Source organism: Sceloporus occidentalis, unplaced genomic scaffold (assembly GCF_023333645.1).
Source record: "Sceloporus occidentalis isolate IW3139 unplaced genomic scaffold, rSceOcc1.0.p SCAF_5, whole genome shotgun sequence".
NCBI lineage: Eukaryota > Metazoa > Chordata > Lepidosauria > Squamata > Phrynosomatidae > Sceloporus > Sceloporus occidentalis.
In genome coordinates this window covers 159,372,508-159,392,489 of record NW_028316985.1, presented here as the reverse complement: position 1 = coordinate 159,392,489, position 19,982 = coordinate 159,372,508, and the positions used below count along the sequence as shown (strand labels likewise).

The window sequence follows — 19,982 nt, the reverse complement described above, 5'->3', positions numbered from 1 at the left end:
GTTTTTCAGTAACTCACCTTTTCTTTGAATTTTGCAGAAAAACCTCACCAACTCCATAGCAATGCTGGGCACCTACCTACATATGTATCCCTGCTGTTGTCTGGCAGTACTGTCACTCTCACAAATCACTTCCTCTGAGGTCACAATAAGGTACTCGGCCATGTGATCGACATTGGGCACTTTGTTTCTGACCTTAGAGGGAGCAACTTCTGCCAGCAACAGCAGCTCCGGGTGACAGCGGTGATGCATGTGTAGATAGCTGATTGTGGAGGTAACAGGGGAATCCAGGGCAGCCCAGAGTATTCTTGCCTTTATAGATGAGCCCTTGTCTTAATAATCAAAACAAACTTTATGGAAATAAGTTGCTTTCATTTTGTAGAAATTAAACAGACAGGTTGAACAAACAGGTTATACATAGATCCCATAGGTTTTGCATATTTCTGTCATAGCACTACTCTTACCACAGAATGCTAGTCACCATCTTTTGCCTGTGATAGTTGAATGCTTCAGGGTGCTGTTTGTTCAGTTTGATTCCCATTGATTCTCATATTCTGCTTCTTGTTCCATACACTAAATTCAACTTTAATCTCACTAAATCCTACAATGCCTAATATAACATTGGAGAGCATACATATTTACTGTTGTGTGCCTTCAAGCCATTTCCAACTTATGCTGACCCTATCAATTGGGTTTTCTTGTCAAGATTTGTTCAGAGGAGATTTGCCTTTGCCTTATCACTTATTTATGCACCTTCAAACCTATGAATCCCATAGTAAAGGTACCTTCAAACCTATGAATCCCATAGTGCAGAAATGTTATTGAAGAAATGCTTTGTGCCAAATATTTTTAGACCAACACAATGGAATGAAAGTGATATTTAGATATTGCCACTCAAATGTCTACTATATTTATGCAAAACTTGAGTTATATGAATACTCCACTTTCTTTTTCCAGGCAATTTCCCGATTCTTTTGGTACTTTTGGTATTGAAAACATAGTCAAAACAGGGGCCACAAAATAGCCCTTTTATTGTACACTACCAAGAACTTCTGCAGAATATCAAAACAGATCTGTAATGAGGTAGGTTGCAAGTAAGGCATGTTAGTTAAATTTTAATAGGGAAACACCCAGTTCTTATCTGGAAGATAAAAGCGATCAGTTAATATTATTTTTATGAACACTGAACTCAATCAGCAACAGAAACAGAAACAAACACTTTGGAATTAAAAGCATTCGGAGAGACTAATGTTTTTTCTTAAGGTTTTGCAGGCAAGACAAATGTCCAGCCTCTAGCACAAAAACAACAATGACAAAGGGAAGCAAGAAACCTAACCAGTTCAATTATCCTACCCAAAAGACAACATGCACTACAGCTGCTATTATTATGTATACAGATTCTGCTGCACAAAAGATCTTCAGTAACACTGGGATTACATGAAGAGGAAGAGAGTTATAAATATACACCTATAAATAAACACGCATGGATGGTTCCACAATACATCCAAGGATAAACTGACAGATTGGATTTATGGGGCCCTATGACCCAAAGCAGATGTTTCCTTTAACTTCCAGGCCTGATTAACTTAAAGTAAAATAGTGAAACAAGAAGGTGATTTGTTACATATTTCAATGATACATTCTACAACTGTCCAAGGAAGAAGGAAAAGGGTGTGGTGGCTCTTCAGTATAACTCTTAAAATCCTCAAACTGCTCATGCAAAGTTAGCAGGTAGTGATGCAAAAAGGAGACGTTTCTCACTGAAGCATTCAACAATGTTCAAAGGAAGAAATGAGTCAAAACAGGCATTCATTTTGCTATATTTGCAGAGAAAATTGTGAAAGTGGGGTTTTTTGGCCTTCTGTCAAGATCAGCAAGCTGTGAACAAAGCAGGTGCTCTTAGGTTACAGGAAGAGACTGTGGCTTTCATTGTCCTCCCCAGCTTTAGTCTGTCATGAAAACAACAAAAGGGGATGGGAAGCTGGCATATTAAGGCTGGTGTGCACTTAGAACTCAAAATCAACAATTGGCGATCAGTTGTTAACATGCTCTCCTCCTAATGAAAATATGCCCTTCTATTTACATATTTCATACAGTTTGTACACAGAGGAATTGACTTCAACACCTCAGACTAACTTCCTCTTGGTTGCTACACTATCTGATAGTAGCTATGCAGACTCTTATTCTGCAGAACACATGGTTTTAGGACCACATGACAGCCAACATTTCAGTGCAGGCATGGATTGTGTTGATCTTGGAGCTTCCTGTTGTTCAGGAGCAGAGTGTTCCTGAAATACAAAAAACCTGCTAAAATACAACAATCCATGGATGCACTTAGATGGTCTTTTTTCTGCTGGGGATGAGGGGAGAGAATGGGTAACAGGCTGGAGAAAATGGTCATACAGGAAAAGGGCAAATCTGCTGCTAAATCAGGGCCAAGGCTTGGATTTACAATAGTCATAGTGTAACATCTGAAAAGGCACCAGAAAAGAAGTTTCCAGCTAGCTCATTTGGGGCTTAGGAAGCCACATTTGGTCAAGTTTTTATTGCATAGCCACTAGCAACTATTAAGAGTACGAAACATTATGCTCCTTAAAGCAAGGGAGAGGATTTTATAGAATAGTATTTTCTTGTTACACATGTAGACTGCCTGCCAATCACAATCTTTTTAAAATAATTGTTACCTTGATAAAACAGTTACTACACAGACTTTCCACTGACCTAGCACCTTGCCCTCACATACCACAGATGATTCTGTAGTATCATCAGTGTAAAATTCACCTGCCACTGACCCAGTATTTGGTGCTTTACACTAGTTCTTACTTCAGAAAGCAGTAATGTTTTGGTGGGGTCAATGGAACATCAAATGGGGTAGCATGGGGTACTTGCTTAGAAAATGCTGGCTATTCTTCTGTCTCTGCCATGATATGCTTCACTATCAACATCCACCACTGTCCTCTTATACTTCCTCTGATGTTGGTGATTGTTGTGCAGAAAACAAGTAGTACTCTAAAATTATTTGTCATTCAACCTGACAAGGCAGCCCCATGTACTTATTGTTCTGAAATTCTGCAAATTTCTCACAATGCACCAGCTCAATTAAAATACAGTATTCTTTTAAATTGCCATAAAATCCGAGAGGACAGTAAGGGGAAGAAAATTCTATTCCTCCTTCCCCTCCATTTTAGTATTTCCTTCCAGCACCACCACATAAGAGGAAGGAAGGAAAGAAAGAGAAAACAGTGCACCTATCCTCCCCAGGTGTTGCAGGTTTCTTAACTAGGACCAACACTATAGTGTATGCTATTTTCATAACAAGTAACCATTAAAACATAGGACAATGGTCCTGATCTCCTCAAAAGAAGCAACCAGTCTTGCAGATTTCATCCATTTCTGCCAAAACTCTTTTGTTTTTAAATACAGTTTTCTACTCTTTCTCTCTTATTTTCTTCTGCCCTCCTTTCCCCTTTAAAAAAAACAATATTTAAGGTACATAGCACAAAAATTTTCTGCAATTTTTCTAAAAATAGTGGCTACAATTTCTAGGTTTTGGAGAAAGCCACAACTAATAACAATAAAGTAGATAAACCACATAATGTGGCTAGCCATCGGTGAACATTCTCACCTCTCAAATAACCAAATATATTTACATTTTAGGAAGATGATAGCCCAGAACCTAGCTTGTTCTAGGAGTAAAGGAAGTTTCTATTCCATGTACCTTCCTGATTAAAAAAAAGTCTAATGTGGAAGAAAAGGCTGATTATTTAAAGAGGTTGTTTTGATTTCACTGGCAATTAGAAAGAATGTTGAGCACTGATTGCCTTTTAGGCAGGTAAGAATATTCATTAAGTAAAACCTGTAAAGAAGCTCATAGCAGTATCTCTGACAAATATACTGGCGAGGACAGCACATTTAGCTTCAGAAAATTAGTGAAAGCCACTTTGGGAGAGGTGGGATGGGAAGATAATTCCTCCTTTAATGGCAGTGATTACACACTCCTCAGATGCACCATTTAACAATGACTGAGTAAATGGAACTGGCTTTACAGAAATCATATGATATTTTTAGTGGACAATTTATCCACCAGCTGTCAGGAACACAATTCAGATTTAATTTAATATATTAGAATGAATTATTTCTACCCAACTTTAGTGACAATAAATTTAGCACTCTCCGTCAGACACATCTAATGCCCAAGGTTTACAATATTTAGTGGAATACCAGCATAATTTTCTCTAGAGGTGGGAAAATTCTCCTCCACATAAATTGAAAATAGCCTGGCAACTGCAAGTGGACCTGGAGAATGTGCAACTTCCTTCATTTCCCTTTGCCTTCAAAGGGCATGTAGTTACACACAATGACACCTAGGAACTGTAGGTTAGAGGCAGTGTATCGCAGCCACATTTTAGGTTTTTTAAAAATATATTGAATTACTTCTTGTATATAAATACTTTAATTCATCATTTCTATGTTACCTATATGTTATCCATTTATTATTACACTTCTTTTTTTTTCTGGGTATATCTTAAGGCCAATTTTGCTCCCTACTTCGACTTTCTGAAGACTGCAATGCATGCCACTGTGCCCAGAATTAGCAGGGAACAGAAAAGCCACATACACACAAAAGCAGGAAATGCTTGTTTTAATGCTACTGTGGCGATTTCCTGCTGGATTTTGGCAGCATGGAGGGGGAGGGCAGAGTTTTAAGGCTATACTGAGCCTCAGCAGGCATGGGAGTTCCACGTCACTGTTGGTCTGCAGAATTCCCATCCCTATGAACACCAAATGTGGACATATAGTGCATGTGGTTCACTAGCTGCATATTACCTACCTCACTGTACATCATGCCCTTGGATTGGCTGTGCTTTCAGATTTAAACACAAGGAGTGCACCACCGTGATGAGAACTGATTAATTTAAACCAACAGAAAATGCCAAGAACAAGCCACTTTTCAACTGTTCATACCCTTCTGCTAGTAGATTGAAGACTATGGGGCCTGTGTTTTGGATGGGTTAAGATGGATGGGGTCTGCATGACAAAGCTGCAATACCAGACTTCTAAAGCACTGCTAGTCTTTAGGGCACATGTGAGATTTTCTAGCTTGGGAATCCCCTGACAAACTGATTGCAAACTAAAATTCAGGACTGAATACTTGTCATGGCAGCTTTATAGTAGAGCAGCCATAAGTCTCTGAATACCAGCTGTGAGGAACACCAACCAAATAAATTCCCCATGTGATTTATTTGTGGTTCCTAATGGACAAGGATGACGACTGCAGGAAACAGGTTACTGTTCTAGAAAGGCTATTAGTCTGGTCCTCCAAGGTTCTTCTTAACAATCTATGAAGCCTTGGCCAGCCTGGTTCATTCCAGCTGTTTTGGACTGCAACCACCATCAGGTCCAACCAACATAATCTATGATGAAGATCATGGGAAGGGTAGACCAGAAAATCTAGAGAGGTTGAGGTTTAAGAAGACTAATATAATGAGTCATAATACTGTTTGGTAAATTACACATCTTTTTTTTAAACAACAACAGACTTAATGTCGGTTTCATCAACTAGTTAACATGCACCAAACACAGCACCTGCCTGGTTAACTTCTTTTCTTAGTCTAAGGAATACAGGACACAGAAACAGATATTCATTTTACACTTGCAAGAAAGCTCACTGTGTTCATGCACTGCGTGATTTCCAATCTGAAGCCCTGACTTTCTAACCTGAGAAGCACTGCAGCTAGGGTCCTCCAAATTTAATTTGTTTGAAAAGATGCCAGTTCTTAGACCTAGGTTAAGGTATCCTTTTCTGCATCATGCTATCCAGCACCATCCTGGTAAGTGCAAACTGTATTTTCCTTGGTGATTGGCCTGGAGAAAGAGTTATGTTCCATAATTAAGCTAAGCATATGTGTACAACAGCATTTGTTGTCTCCTGTCTTCCCTCCATGTTGACAGTTAAACTGTAGGATCTTTGGAACAGGAACCTTTCCTGTTCAGTGCCGTCTGTTTACACAGATGTACCAAAATCTGCTTCCCCCCACCCCTTGATGATGAGAACCTTTGGGAAACACTAGAACATTTCCAGCCCTAAAGCTATTCTGGTGATCAAATTGTGAGGTTTCCATATTCTTCCTTATTAAATTATAGACAGTTATAGATAAAGGCATGTTCTTCACCAGTTCCTCTTTCAGCCCCTTACTGAAAAAGAGCCCTGGTGGTGCAGTGATTAAATGCCTGTACTGCAGCCACTCACTCAAAACCATAAGGTTGTGAGTTCAATACCAGCAAAAGGGTTCAAGCTTGACTCAGGCTTGCATCTTCTGAGGTCGCTAAAACAAGTACCGAGCTTGTTGGGGGCAATTAGCTTACAGTTGTAAACCGCTTAGACACTGCTATTTCAGTATGAAGGAGTAAATAAATGAAGCTGTTTGTTTGTTTGTGTTGAACCCCTCCCAAAAAAAAAAAAAAAAAAAAAAAAAACTAGCAGTAGGAAAGGGCAGCCACTCACCTCCTAAGAGGATCTGTAGACAACAATAAAAAGAAACATGGACTTTATGCCCCCAAAACTCCCAAAGGTCCTGGTTTATAGTCTAGAAAAAGCAGGTCTACCATGTACTTAGATAAAATGAGAAACAGGAGATGGGGCAGGACCTCAGCCCATTGAACTGACAAATTTCCACAGACTAGGAGTGTTCATTCATAATGCCATCATGTCTCTATGGGATATTTCCAGAAGCAAAGGATGCCATGCAGATAATGGCCAAGCAGAAGGCTCTTGAGCTAAAAGGTAAGCTATTATTTTCCTTAAAGCATAAAGTAACTAGGATTGGCCAATCACAGAGGATAGATTTATTAGCTGAGATTGTTATCAGCTACACGGTGAGTGGAAGAGTACAATTACCTTTGTACTTTTTCTGTTTTTGAACAACATCTGCTGGCCATCATGGGGATTATGAGGCTGGACTAGATGAACTTTTGGTCTTATCAACAGGGCTCTTCTTGGGGGCGCATCTACAATGGCTGTTTAATCTGGGGCCAGTCTGGAGTATTATGCCCTGAACTGACCACAATAGCGATCACACGGACCAGGCTGAATCCAATGCAATACCACATTGTTGAAAACATGGGCAAGCTGGCCCAAGACCACATTGACTAGGTTGGCCCATCCCCATTTTCAGAGTGTCACTTCCTCATAGGCAGGAACTCTATCTAGCACACCACTGCTTCTGCAAACATGTGATACAGAAGGAGTCTGGGTGCCTATTTCTGTCCTCAGCAGAAGTGGCAGCATGCTGGGCAAGCTTTACAGAGAGCTCCTGCCTGCAAAGTGGTGGTGCCTTCCATAATAGGACATCCAATTTCTCTGTGCTGCTCATTGCAAAGAAGGGGGATGACATGGCTCTTGGCATAGGGACAACTGGACTGGGCCAAATTGGGCCTAATCCAGTTGTCCTCATGCCAAAATGACCCAAGGTCACTGCTGGGCTTCCGGAAAACACTGGGATTTTCCCCAACTTTGCTTAATTTGGAACAAAGTTGGAATAAGGGCAGAAAAACATGTATCCTCTCCAAAAGTAGCTGTACATTGTCAGGAGTGCCAGCACTAACTTCGGGGTGAGTACAGTGTTTTTCACCCATGCGGAGAAACCCCTGAAAGCCAAGGCTGATTACACAAGCAAAAGGTGTTTAGTTCAGTCTTAGGGAAGGCACATCCTGTGATACCTTTCTTCTGAGTTCATTATATTCATTGTTGATCATTTCAAGAAGCGGAGCAGGCTCACACCCCACTACCACTTTCCGGTTCCTGAAACTACACAGTAGATCAGAGGATTTGGGGAAGAATTGAGGAAGAATGAGGCCCGAATAAGCTACTGTGTACAATGTAATGGCAGAGAATGATTCGATCTGTTCAGATCCAAGCACCTCCACCTGGGAAAAAAAAGGGGAAAGAGTGAGTTCCCTGTTCTTATGGCCTCCACTTTATTCAGAGGGAAAGAGAGAAATATATTGATTAGAGTAAGCAACTCATTTTCAGCTAGCATTTTTCAAAAGCTCAGCATTATTTCCTCACAAGAAACAAGAGAAAAGAGGCAAGGTGGAGAGGCTGAACAATAAACAGGAGATTAGGAGAGAGAAGGGGTAAACAGAAAGTGGAGAGAACCAAATCAAAATGAAAAGAGGAGAAAGTAACTATTAGGGGACAGTAGAATCAGTGGAGACAAAAGGAGAATAGTTGGATAGGGCAAGAAAGGTGCTGCAGAATGAAGTACACTACCTTTTGTCCTTTCTCACCAGCAACTGTGAATTTGGCTTATAAAACATGTTTAATGCATATGCTCCACAGAATGTTATGCTAGTAGCAATCATCTTACACATATACTCTTATTTTATTGAAAGGAATATTTTTTTTACCAAAGCAGCTCTTCTGTTTGTCATCATTAAATTGTGAATTAATGCCATTAACAGTATTTTCAAAAGATAAAAATACTGTATTCATTAGCTCAACAACAACAAATGGTGCAGAGAGCAGGAAGCATCAAAGAAGCAACAGATCCACAAACTGGATGCACCAGAACAACCTGTTACATTCTGAGGATTATGGATACAAATGCCCGAAATAAAATATGCTTGGGTGTTACAAAGGTCACACAACGATATCAGGAAAATCAAAAGTAAGATTAGATGTGTAAAACCAAACCCAGAACACTTATTTACCCATGTGATTTCTAATGTATATATTAGAAATATAAAACAAGGGAAAACAAGCTCCTGGCACACTGATAAAATTCACAATACTCAAGGGCTGCCTCACAGATGCATGCTCATTGTGATGGCTACAGCACCAAACACTGCAGCTAGGTGAAGTCGACGGCTTTCATGGCCAGTGTCCATAGTTTTCTGTAGGTTTTCTGGGTTATTCTGCCATGTTCTGGAATAATTTATTCCTGATGTTTAGCCTGCATCTGTGGCTGACCCTCTGACGATATTGGCCACAGATGCAGGAGAAATGTCAGTTATAAATTCTTCCAAAACGAGACCACATAGCCTGGAAAATCCACAGAAAACTACTGCAGCTAGGACTTTCCTGTCTCTTCATATCATCTCAAATAAAATATTTTGAAAGTGGGTCTTTTCTCACACTCATATGAGAGACATCACATCTGGAAGAACCAAGTGATGTTCATCTATTATGCGAGATGGCCTTCAAGAACAGGCACATCATATCAGGACATCAAGCCAGGGTTATTCATTTATTTGCACTTTACTTTTTCTTCCAGTTCAGAGGGTGAGTATTTAATTCTGCTCTACTGTCTATACCAGTTGCTTACAAACAAGCTATCTTAGAAACTGATCTCTAGAGCAAACACTTACAGATCAACACTGTTTGTACCAACAATGTCGGGCATTTAAAAAAATGTAATGCATGTGGCTAGAAGTTAAGCAGTAACTAAGTAGCAATTTAAAAATCATGTGCCTTAAGGTAAACAAATATACATTATCACAGCTGACATCATTTCTGATTACTCTCCACTAGGTAAAAACTGAAATACTGCTCCTCTATCTCTCAGTAATACCTATTTACTGACTTGCACTTTTACATGCTTTCAGTAATAATGTTTTATCTTGTTACCCACCTTGGGTCCCTTTTTTGGGAGAAAGATGGCATAGAAGTGAAATCAATCAATAAATAAATTTTGAAGTGCTAGGTTGACAGAAGCTGGGGCTCTTCATATCATCTCAGAGTCAGCTTCTTAACCAGTGAGCCATAGTGTCCCTTTCTGTATGTGACTTTAATTAATATATGAGAAGGAAGAAAAAGATGAGAAAAACGAGGATGAGTTTAGTTCCATCTCCCATTCATTTCCACTCTCATTGCCTTCCATGTGTGGATGGTGAATGAAACATTTCCCATCAACTGAGGAGTGTGACATGTTGTTCTATTGTTGTTGCTGTGTGCATTCAAGTCATTCTCAATTTAAGGCGACATTAAGGCGACCCTGTCATGGGGTTATCTTAGTAAGATTCGTTCAGAGAAGGTGAGCTATTGCCTTCCCCTGAAGCTGAGAGAATGTGGTTTGCTCAAGGTCACTCAGTGGGTAACATGATAACAGGACAGTTGTTCTCGCACTTTGTGGACCAAATGTTTTTGGACTCCAACTCCTGGGACTAACGACAATTGGCCATATAGACAGGAACTTCTAGAAGGGCAACTGTGGACTACTGGCACAAGGTATGAACACAGATACAAAGGACTAACTGTTGCAGCCTGATCATATTGGGGGGGGGGGGGTGTTAATTAAAACTACATATAAAACTGAATAGGGCTTGTGATGTTTCGTATGTATAGTTCTTATTGTCTACATCCAACCTAGCTGCAACTACGTATATATTCTGGTAGTTCAGACAGTCTCCAAAATGTCCTGGAAATTTCTTATTGTTTGTTCGGTATGTCAAGAATATAGAATGCAAGATTCAAGCAGGATTCCTATCTGATTAATAACGGTATATTGCAGCCACAAAAGTAGTTTGATCTAGTAAGCCTTATCATAACTTTTCAACCATTTTCAATAAAGCTTGCATAGCATGTGGGTTAATTAAAATGAAAACCTTAAAGGTATGTAGGTAGCTGAAGTTGAAATGCAACAACTTCAGTTACCTGGACGTCTTTAAACAGAGGCTGGATGGCTATCTATCAAGGATGCTTTGATTGAGAGTTCCTGCATGGCAGGGGATTGGACTGGATGGCCCTTGTGGTCTCTTCCAACTCTATGATTCTATGATTCATTGCACACACCAGCCAAAACAGACACACTCACACACCTAATGTTCTAGACACAGTTGCTTCAAAACGCATCTTAAGCTAGTGGATCTATTTCCACCTCTAGCCAAACTACTTCTGAGAAAACATGTATAGGATCAGGCTACACTTCCCATTTAACTTTCTGTGCCCTTCTCATGAACAAGCATGCATTAAATCAGACTGCCAATGTCAGGTTTTAAATGGCAGTGTAAGAACACTATTCTTTTAAACTGTCATGCCTACATCAGAGGTTCACAGTGTGTGCAAAAACAACACACTAATAAAATTAGCCCATAAAAAAGAAAAAAGCTCAGGCAGGCAAAAGCTTGTCCTATGTTTTTTGCCAATCTGTTAAAAAGAAAATTCAGGGCACAAACCAAAGGTCTGCAGGCTGAAAAAATGGCTCCGTTCATTTCCATGCTTGCAAAAAGGCCAGAAATTAACATGAAAGTACAGATGTTAACAGAGAATAATCCGTAATCCTCAACATCCCTATAGGAGCACATCAGGGTGGATTTACCAAGAACAAACATAACACCATAAGGACTACTTTCATTAGTTGGACTAGCCAAATGTATACATATAGGATGTAATCCAATGGGAAATGTTCCTGCAGAAGCATTCCTGAAAACAACAGGAAGCTGAATCTTGTGCAACATCCACCCATTTCAATAGGACTTCCTTGGGAGAAGTGGAATCTGCCTGTATATTTTGAAGGAAGCACTATGAGTTTAAAAATGGATCTTGCATATGTACTATGAAATAAGGAGGCAAATCTAGAAGTCATAAAGGAGAAAATGTTATGGTATTTTAAATGAAGTGATTTAAAAAAAAAATCACTATAGACACAGCTCACAAATCATCTGATGAAATTAGACAGCCTTTTAGCCCCAAATGTGAGAGAAGCGGGACATTTCCCTGTTAATATGCCTGAGCTCATGTGTAAATAAAATAGGAGAGTGTGGTTCAATTAAGATTTGACCTCCTTTTCTTCAGTGGGAGCTCCAGCAAGACAGAAAAGGCATTTCCTCAAAACGTAATAGAGATAATGTAAAGCTGACAACTCCAAATAGTTCATCTAACTAGTACTGCAGGCAATCTATGCAGCAGCATAGAAATATGGGGTGATTTGTTCTTCCAAAACACAGAAATCCATTGAGGAAAGGAGAAGAGATGTCCCCCGTTTTACTCCCTCTAGTCAATCTGCTTACACACCACAATGCATTTTAATACACATTACACACAAGACCGTACATATGCTCGGGGAAATACCCACCCCTTGCTGACAGCTTTTTAGTGTTGATAATTTTGGCAGCATATTCTTGTCCCGTTGTGATTTTCATGCATCTTCTCACCACCGAAAAAGCCCCCCTGCAAACCAATACACCAGAGAAAGATCAGTGTCAGCTGGGAGCGGGCTCCTCAAGAAACATTATCTAAAAACTGGGAACAGCAGCTGATTTGAACAGTGTCGATACCGAAGGCAGGGAAATGAACACAACACGACATTGAGACTGAATTGGATGGACTGTAACAGTAAAGAGTATTTAAGATGCAAGCCTAAGCCATATTGTTAAATGCACATCTCATTACAAGTGGCAGCACTGACAGGCAAGAATCCTCTATGGTTTTTCGCAGGTGTTGGGTACATTTTTTGACAATTCTTTTACTCAGAGTCACTGGATATGTTCCTGTGACTGAAAGCATTTTCACAAAAATGGCACTGAGTAAACAAAAGGCCCTCCGCTCCTCCTGTAAACATGGCACTTTGTATTTATTTAAGCATAAACACTCTTGCCTCACTGGAGTGGGTAGGATGCAATAAATCCTCATAGAAGCAGTTCTGGGCAGGAGCCTTCATTTACAATTCCCTGGCAGAGAAAGCACCCGGCTGTTTATAACACAGTCCTCAAACATTGTCACATCTTTTAAATAACAAAATGTGGCACTTTTTTGGATGATAGGCAAATGCAAGGGGAAACCAAGACCTAGTCCACTGAATCCCAAGCACTCCATTCCCATAACAGCAGAGATCTCCAGCATAGAATGGTGTACATTATACCAGCCACAGATTTCTGGCGGCTGTCTTTTTCAGTGTCCTCAGATGTGGCTCTCCAGCAGGACTCTCATAGGCTGTATCCACACTGCAGAAATAATCCGGTTTGACACCACTTGAGCTGCCATGGTTCAATTCTGGGAATTTTTAGGCTGCATCCACACTGGAGAAATAACCTGGTTTGGCCCCGCTTTAACTCTTTGTCTGGCTCCGCTCTGGGCCCCACAACAAACTCCAGCTCCCAGAATTCCGTAGCCTTGAGCCAGGGCAGTTAAAGCCCTCCGGGAGTGGCAAGGGGGATTAGGGGCGCCATGCCCTCGGTGCCAAGCTCTGGCCTCAGGCAGAGATCAGACCCCCAACACACGCCTTCTTCCCGAGGCTCTTTTGGAAAGGGTCTGCCATGTTCATTGGGAGCATTCTTTTCAAACACGCACATTGCGCCTCCTTTAAAACAAAAATAGGGTGCTTTCCTCCCAGCCGTCAAAATGACCCCTTGCCCCCTTTTCCTCCCTCTCTCCTTCTTTCTTCCTCTCTCCCTTCCTTCTTTCCTTCCTTCCTTCCCTCCTTCTGTCCCTGTTTCCTTCCTCCCCTTCTTCCTTCCTCCCTCCCTCCCGCCTTCCTTCCCTTTCCTCCCTCTTCTCCTTCCTTCCTTCCTCTTTTCCTTTCTCCCTCCTTACATCCTTCCTTCCTTCCTCATTCCTCTCCCTTCCTTCCCTCCTTGCTTCTTCTCTCCCTCCCTCCTTCTTTCCCCTTCCTTCCTTCCTTCCTTCCTTCCTTCCTTTCTTCCTTCCTTCCTTCCCTCCCTCCCTCCCTTCCTTCCCTCTTCTTCCTTCCTTCTCTCCCTCCTCCTCTCCTTCCCTTCCCTCGTTCCCTGCTCCCCTTCCCTCTTTCCTTCCCTCCGAGGCCAGTCTCCACTTACTTCCCGAGCTCCTCGAAGAGCTGATACTCGTCGGTGAACCTGGTGCAGGTGGCGGTGGAAGCCATCCTCAGTCCGCCTGGCTCCCGCTCCCTCCGCCGCCGCCGCCGCCGCCTCGGAGGAAGGGAAGGGAAGGGCGGGAAGAAGAGGAGGAGGCGGAGGGAGGGAGGGAGGGAAGGTGGCGATAGGGCTGCCGGGGCTGCCTCTTCCTCTCAGCCGCCTCCTCCTCCTCCTCCTTCTCCGGGCGAGGCTTCCTCCTCCTATCCCCCTCCCTCTTTGCCACTCTTGTGTGTCTTGTGTGTGTCTTTGTGGGGGGAGCCAGAGCGAAGGCAGAGGCGGGCTTCTCCTCCAAACTTCTTCCCTTCCAGCCCTCTTTTTACGCCGAAGCCGAGGAGGGAAGCCCAAAGGGAAGCCTCAGCAGAGGGCTGAAGAAGAGGAGGAGGATGAAGGGGTGTCCTTGTCTCCTCCTCCTCAGGGCCCCTCGGCTGCCCCCCTGGGCTGGACGGCGCCCCCCTGCCGCCCCATGGCCCTCCCGACGGCTCCCGGGAGGATGGAGCCGACCATTCAGCCTCTCGGGCCGCCTTGTCCTCGCCTCCCTCCCTCTCCCAGTCCCACACTTCCCTCTAGCGACGGCTCCCTCCGCCTGCCCTCCCTCCGCTCGAGTTACACTCACGGGGCGCCAGGGGCTGTTGCAGCTGGCACTCCGCATCCGCACCGGAGGGATCATCCGCTTCGACGCCCCTGGCTCCAGGCTCCAGGCTAGGGAAAGGCTGGGCATGGTGGGCCTTGGTTGGGGCACCCCTTTGGTCACCCTCTACTGTCACGATATAATAATAATAATAATAATAATAATAATAATAATAATAATATTTACATGCCGCCTTTTCCCGGGGGAATCAAGGCAGATTACAACAGAAGTATAACAATAAAATATACATACATACATACCTGGGTTATTTCTAGAAAGCAGCCTCAGTTCGGGGACTGTAGCCCTTTCGGAAATTATATATATATATATATATATATATACACACACACACACACACTAGCCCTTTCCAAAATTATATACACACACACACATATTCGAAAGGGCTACTGTAGTTCTTTCGGGTATATATATGTATATATATATATATAATTTTGGAAAGGGCTACTGTATTATATATAGAGAGAGAGAGAGCCACCGAGGCTCTGGGGTTTGCAGTTTTGTGAGACCATGTAGCCTCCCTCTGGGGCCAGGGCTGAGTACCATTCCCAGAATTCCACAGCATGGAGCCAGGGGTGTTTTTCAAAAAGAGGTGCCAAGCCGGGTTATTCCTCCAGTTTGGATGCAGCCCTAAGAGGAGTCCCCAAACAGCCCCACTTGTCTCCCTGAAAATGGGGCAATGGTGGGAGAAGGCAAACCAGGACACTAGTGAGAAGGGCTTCTGCATATGGCTTTATTTATCTCCCCGAAGAAGAAGAAGAAGAAGGATGCTGGCGAAGAGCGTGGGCCAGAGGGGCTTTAAAGGCTCAGCGCAGCTGGCCTCTTCTGCAGCCAGAGGAGGGCTTTATAATAAGCTCCGCCTGGAAAGGAAAGAAGGAGCCCCCTCCGACTCCCACCCGCGTTCTTCTTCGCCGCGTGACGTCATAATTGACACGCTCCCACGCGCGACCCAGGAGGAGGAGGAGGAGGAGGAGAGGACGCCATTTCCAGGCTCTCGCGAGACAAGAGCATCCTGGATTTGGAAGAAGAAGAAGAAGAAGGTCACAAAATAAAATCAAATAAATCAAAGCATAATAAAATGCAGTAGAGGTGAGAGAGCTGCAAATAAAGCATAGGCAACAAACTGAGTGGGGCTTTTTAAAGCATTTTTTTAAAAATAGCATTTATTATTACAGTATTATTATTATTATTATTATTATTATTATTATTATTTGTATCCCGCTCTTTCCCCAGAACTGGGACTCAGAGCCAGTGGGTTCTGACTTGGTTTTGGATAGACAAAATTAAGCGTCTATCCACCCCAGTGACAGTAACACAAGAACTCTCTCTCTGGCTTTGCTTCGCGAACGAAGATTCAGGAAGGACTCATCCCGCACTTTGTACAAGCGCATTGGTGACTAAAAAGGCCAATCCGGGACAAACAGGAACAGAGCACCAACAAATACATAATACCAACACAATTCTAGTATATGGACATAGTCTCTTGCAAATTCAAAATTTAGTCTATTGATTCAATCTCTTACAAACTCAAAATGCATATTACCCCAAAGCAACATTTTGTTGTTGTAGTATACCATTGCATTCACTGTTGAATAGACAAAGTTAACCATAACATAATGTCCTGACTGTCAGAGCTGTTTGACAGTGGCACACACTCCCTTGGAGGGTGGTGGCATCTCCTCCTTTGGAGGTGCTTAAAGAGAGGCTGGATGGACATCTGTTGGGAGTGCCTCGATTGTGTATTCTTGCATGGCAGGGGGTTGGACTGGATGGCCCTTGTGGTCTTTTCCAACTCTATGGACTCTTTCACACAATGAATAGTGACAGGAACATAGTGAAAGAGTCTGCCTTTCAATGTGTTTTTCGGTATTCTCAACTGTAAGGTTGAAGCCAATCCGCAGCTTAGAGCAGCTTCTGGCTCCCTATTCAGCCCAGGACCACAGTGGTCAGATGCTGCAGTCCCAAGGCTGGCCACCACCACGGTCTGCAACAGACTGCCAGCAAAGAGGGCTTTTGTGGCTGGGTTACATCAACTTTGAGGACTGTCTAAATGCCTTCACAGTACCTATGAGGATATATACAAATTCTGTCCTCAATGGATATCATTCTAGTTCTGCTAACACAGACACTTTGTCTGAATCCAAGCACTCAGACAGATAGCATTTCTAGAGAGAGAGAGAAAAGCAGTATAAAACCCAAAAGAAATCTTTATTTACAGAAGACAAACATAAAGCAGATTATTTTTCGTTACATTTAAAACACCTCTCTCTCTCTCTCACACACACACACACACACACACAGGCACTTCTTAAGCTAACTGATACACTCAACTCAAGACTCCCTTCTCTCAGTCCAACCCTGTTCTAACTCAAACATTTTTCTCACTGCACTCTAATCAAACCCTAGGCTAACTATTGTATATATTCAGGTATAGGTCAACCTCATGTATTAGTCGAGGGAAAGTTTTGGGAGCCATATTATGGATTTCGATATGACTCATGGATAAGTCAAGGGTAAGAGTTATGGCACATAACAAAGGATGAAGTAAAGGAAAACAATGCCAAAGAACTTAGAAAATTTCAACTTTGCTCTGGTGCCATAAGCAAAGTACCATTCCCAGAATTCCATAGCATTGAGCCATGCTAGTTAAAGTAATGTCAAACGGGATTATTTCTGCAGTGTGGATGCAGTGTAGGGCCTCATTCACACTATGATTTAACCTGGTTTGCGAACCAGGTTATAGGTGCCTCATTCACATTCAAGTCGATTACTCTGTGAGTGTGTTTGGGGTGATTTGGCACAAGCCTGCCTGAATGAGTTCTTTTGATTCCAGGTCTTAAAAAGATGTGGGTTGCCAGAAATCACATTCAGGGCATCCAGGAGGGAGGGGCAATGGGCAGATAGATGGTGGGTAGAGGGATGGAACATACTCATCCCATAAGTCTTGCCAAGCCATCATTCTTTTTTCTCCTCTCAGTGCTCATGGTTCCACGGGGCTCTATGGCCTGTTACAGACTGCCAAAATAAAGCTGCTTCGGGTCTCTTTAGAGGTATGCTATTTAAATGATGCATGGGTCCTAAGAGTCCGGAGGTCGCCCCAAAGCCACACTCCATTCCTAAGCACTGGAGTGCAGCTTTGGTGCAGCTTCCGGATTCTTAGGATGCATGCATCATTTAAATAGCATACCTCCAAAGAGACCTGAACCAGCTTTATTTTGGCAGTCTGTAACAGGCCTTTGTGATTTCAAGTTTTCCACACTGTCAAGTTGTCCCTTTAAATCACCGTGCAGCTGTTTCCCATTTCTGCTGGTGAATTGGTTCCCTTTTCCCTGTCACCCAGAGGTTGGGGAAGTTGGGGGGGGGGGGTTCTTGGGGGGGAGCCTGGTGCAGTTTTTGTTAAACTTTGACAGCTTCTGCACACTGTCACATTTGAGTGGGTTCACAGGGGAGGGTCATGGGTGCCGTGAGGGGATTCTTCCCTCTCATGCATGGAACAATCCCCCCACTGCACCTATGACACCCCCCCCCTGTGAACCCACACAAATGCAATAGTTGCACGGTGTTTTAAAAGGACGACTTGACAGCTCCAATCATTTTGAATTGGCTATAAACTTAAATGTGGATCCTTGGAAGAGGTGGGACATATAAATAAAAATTATTATTATTTATCATTATTAAATGTGAACTTTAATGTGAACACAAGCAGCTTCAGTTGTGGCAAGCATGGTGCAAACATCTATTCGGTGTCAAACTGACCATGCAGTCAACTGATCCAGCCCAAAAACTGGGTTAAATCATAGTGTGAAAAAGGCCTTGGTCTCTCTCTGCTGCCTTTCTGTCATCAAATGAAGACTTTTCTATTCCAGTGGGCATTTGGAAACTATATAATGCCTTTCCTCTTTTAGTGTTGTATTGTTTTTAGTCTACATTTGAATCTGTGTTTAACACAATTATTTTATATGTTTTAACATAATGTTTTATGTTAAAGTTAGTTCTATAAATTGTTAAAATGATTTTTCTAACTTTTTGCATGATTTTAGCCATATTTGGTCTCACCTGCATCTGTTATTACTCTGTAAGCTGCCTTGAGTCCCACTTTTGAGGAAAAGTGGGGTCCTAAAGAAAATGATGGAGTGAGTGAGTGATTCATGCAGCCTCCAGAATCCCAGGGACAAACAATTAGCCACCAAACCTGCTGAAGTTGTGTAGGCATGTATACAATTGCTCTGTTACTAGGAAATATCTTTCACTGAACTCAGTGGGATTTAAGTCTTGGAAACATATGTTGATTCAAGTTGACAATTCAAGTTACAATGACTAGGTCTGCCAGAATTCAACAAGTCTTATCTGGTGGATGCTATAAAGAACTTTATAGGGAAGTTGTAAATCCTGTATGACAAGCAAGGGACTCAACAAAATGTTTCATTATTTCTTCACTTTTTATCGATTCAGGCTTCCAGGTAGTTAGAATGGAAAGGAATGGTCTGGGAATTCCATTTTAAGCTATACATTCTGTAGAAACATACATACACATTGAAATAACACTCAGTATTCTATTCTACTGAGCATGCTCAGCCTTCACTTAATTATTGAGTTGCACAGGGGAAACTTGGACTTTTGGGATTTTGTAAAGATTTTATACATGTGCATCAGTAAACCTCATGAGTTTCCTGAACATGCTGCTTCCACTCTCTTGTTTCTAAGTGGCCCCTTTCAGTCCTGATTATATGTTTCTTTACAAAATTTCAGTGCATCAAAACTTTTCATATGAGGAAATAAAAAAAAATGCAAATCAGGTAAGAAAAATACAACAGTAGACAGCCATAATTACAAACCGAGAAATTAACCAGAGCCTTCAGTCATATCAACTGCCTAGCATAAAACTTGTCAGAATCAGTCTATGATCTCTTTTCAAAAACATACATGCCAAGCTAGAAGAAAATATACATGTCCATTATTATGTAGACAGATAATAAAGATGTGCCATTTTCAGTCCTATTGACACTCACCACCTCATCTGCCTCTAGCGGGAATGATAACATGTTTTCACAGTCAACAGCAACAGCTCCTTTTGGTCTGGAATTCATTCTTTCTGACTCATCCACAGTACACATTTGCCCTGACAGTGGCACAAAAACACACACAGATGTATCATTTAAAAACTGACGTGAATTATTATTTCCAGTTTATATGCATATCTGCAATCCATCTACTTCCTTATTGCCCCCTCTAAAGATTCAGATAACTATGATTCCCCCCCCCCCCCGCCATAAGTCCAAGATAACTTTCCTGTTCCAAAAGATAATGAACTGTTGGTTGCATGGTTCTCTGTAATGATAAATGAATTCAGTTTTCAAATTACGAGTCCAGTCATCAGCAGTATAGCAGTGTTACTTTTTAGCTCAAGGGAAACATTCTTTCATATTTTTACTGAAGTATGTATAAACTGATTTATAATGCAAAGCAGGGATAGGTATATAGAATATAATTAAGTTGATGACTATCATTT

At 42.0% G+C, this 19,982-nt stretch overlaps 1 protein-coding gene across 24 annotated transcripts in view; it reads right to left on the bottom strand.

Moving 5' to 3' along the window:
• The window catches only part of CAMK2D (calcium/calmodulin dependent protein kinase II delta), a 172,340-nt gene extending 158,275 nt beyond the window's left edge, over window positions 1–14,065 (bottom strand). For all 24 annotated transcript variants that reach the window (XM_089525907.1, XM_089525915.1, XM_089525916.1 and 21 more), the window contains exons 1-2: window positions 13,771–14,065; window positions 12,072–12,166 (exon numbers count right to left, since the gene is read on the bottom strand). In XM_089525907.1, coding sequence (XP_089382033.1) covers window positions 12,072–12,166; window positions 13,771–13,835 — 160 coding nt within the window. In that variant the 5' untranslated portion in view covers window positions 13,836–14,065. The remainder of the gene's footprint in view (window positions 1–12,071; window positions 12,167–13,770) is intronic.
• Window positions 14,066–19,982: the final 5,917 nt, after the last annotated feature.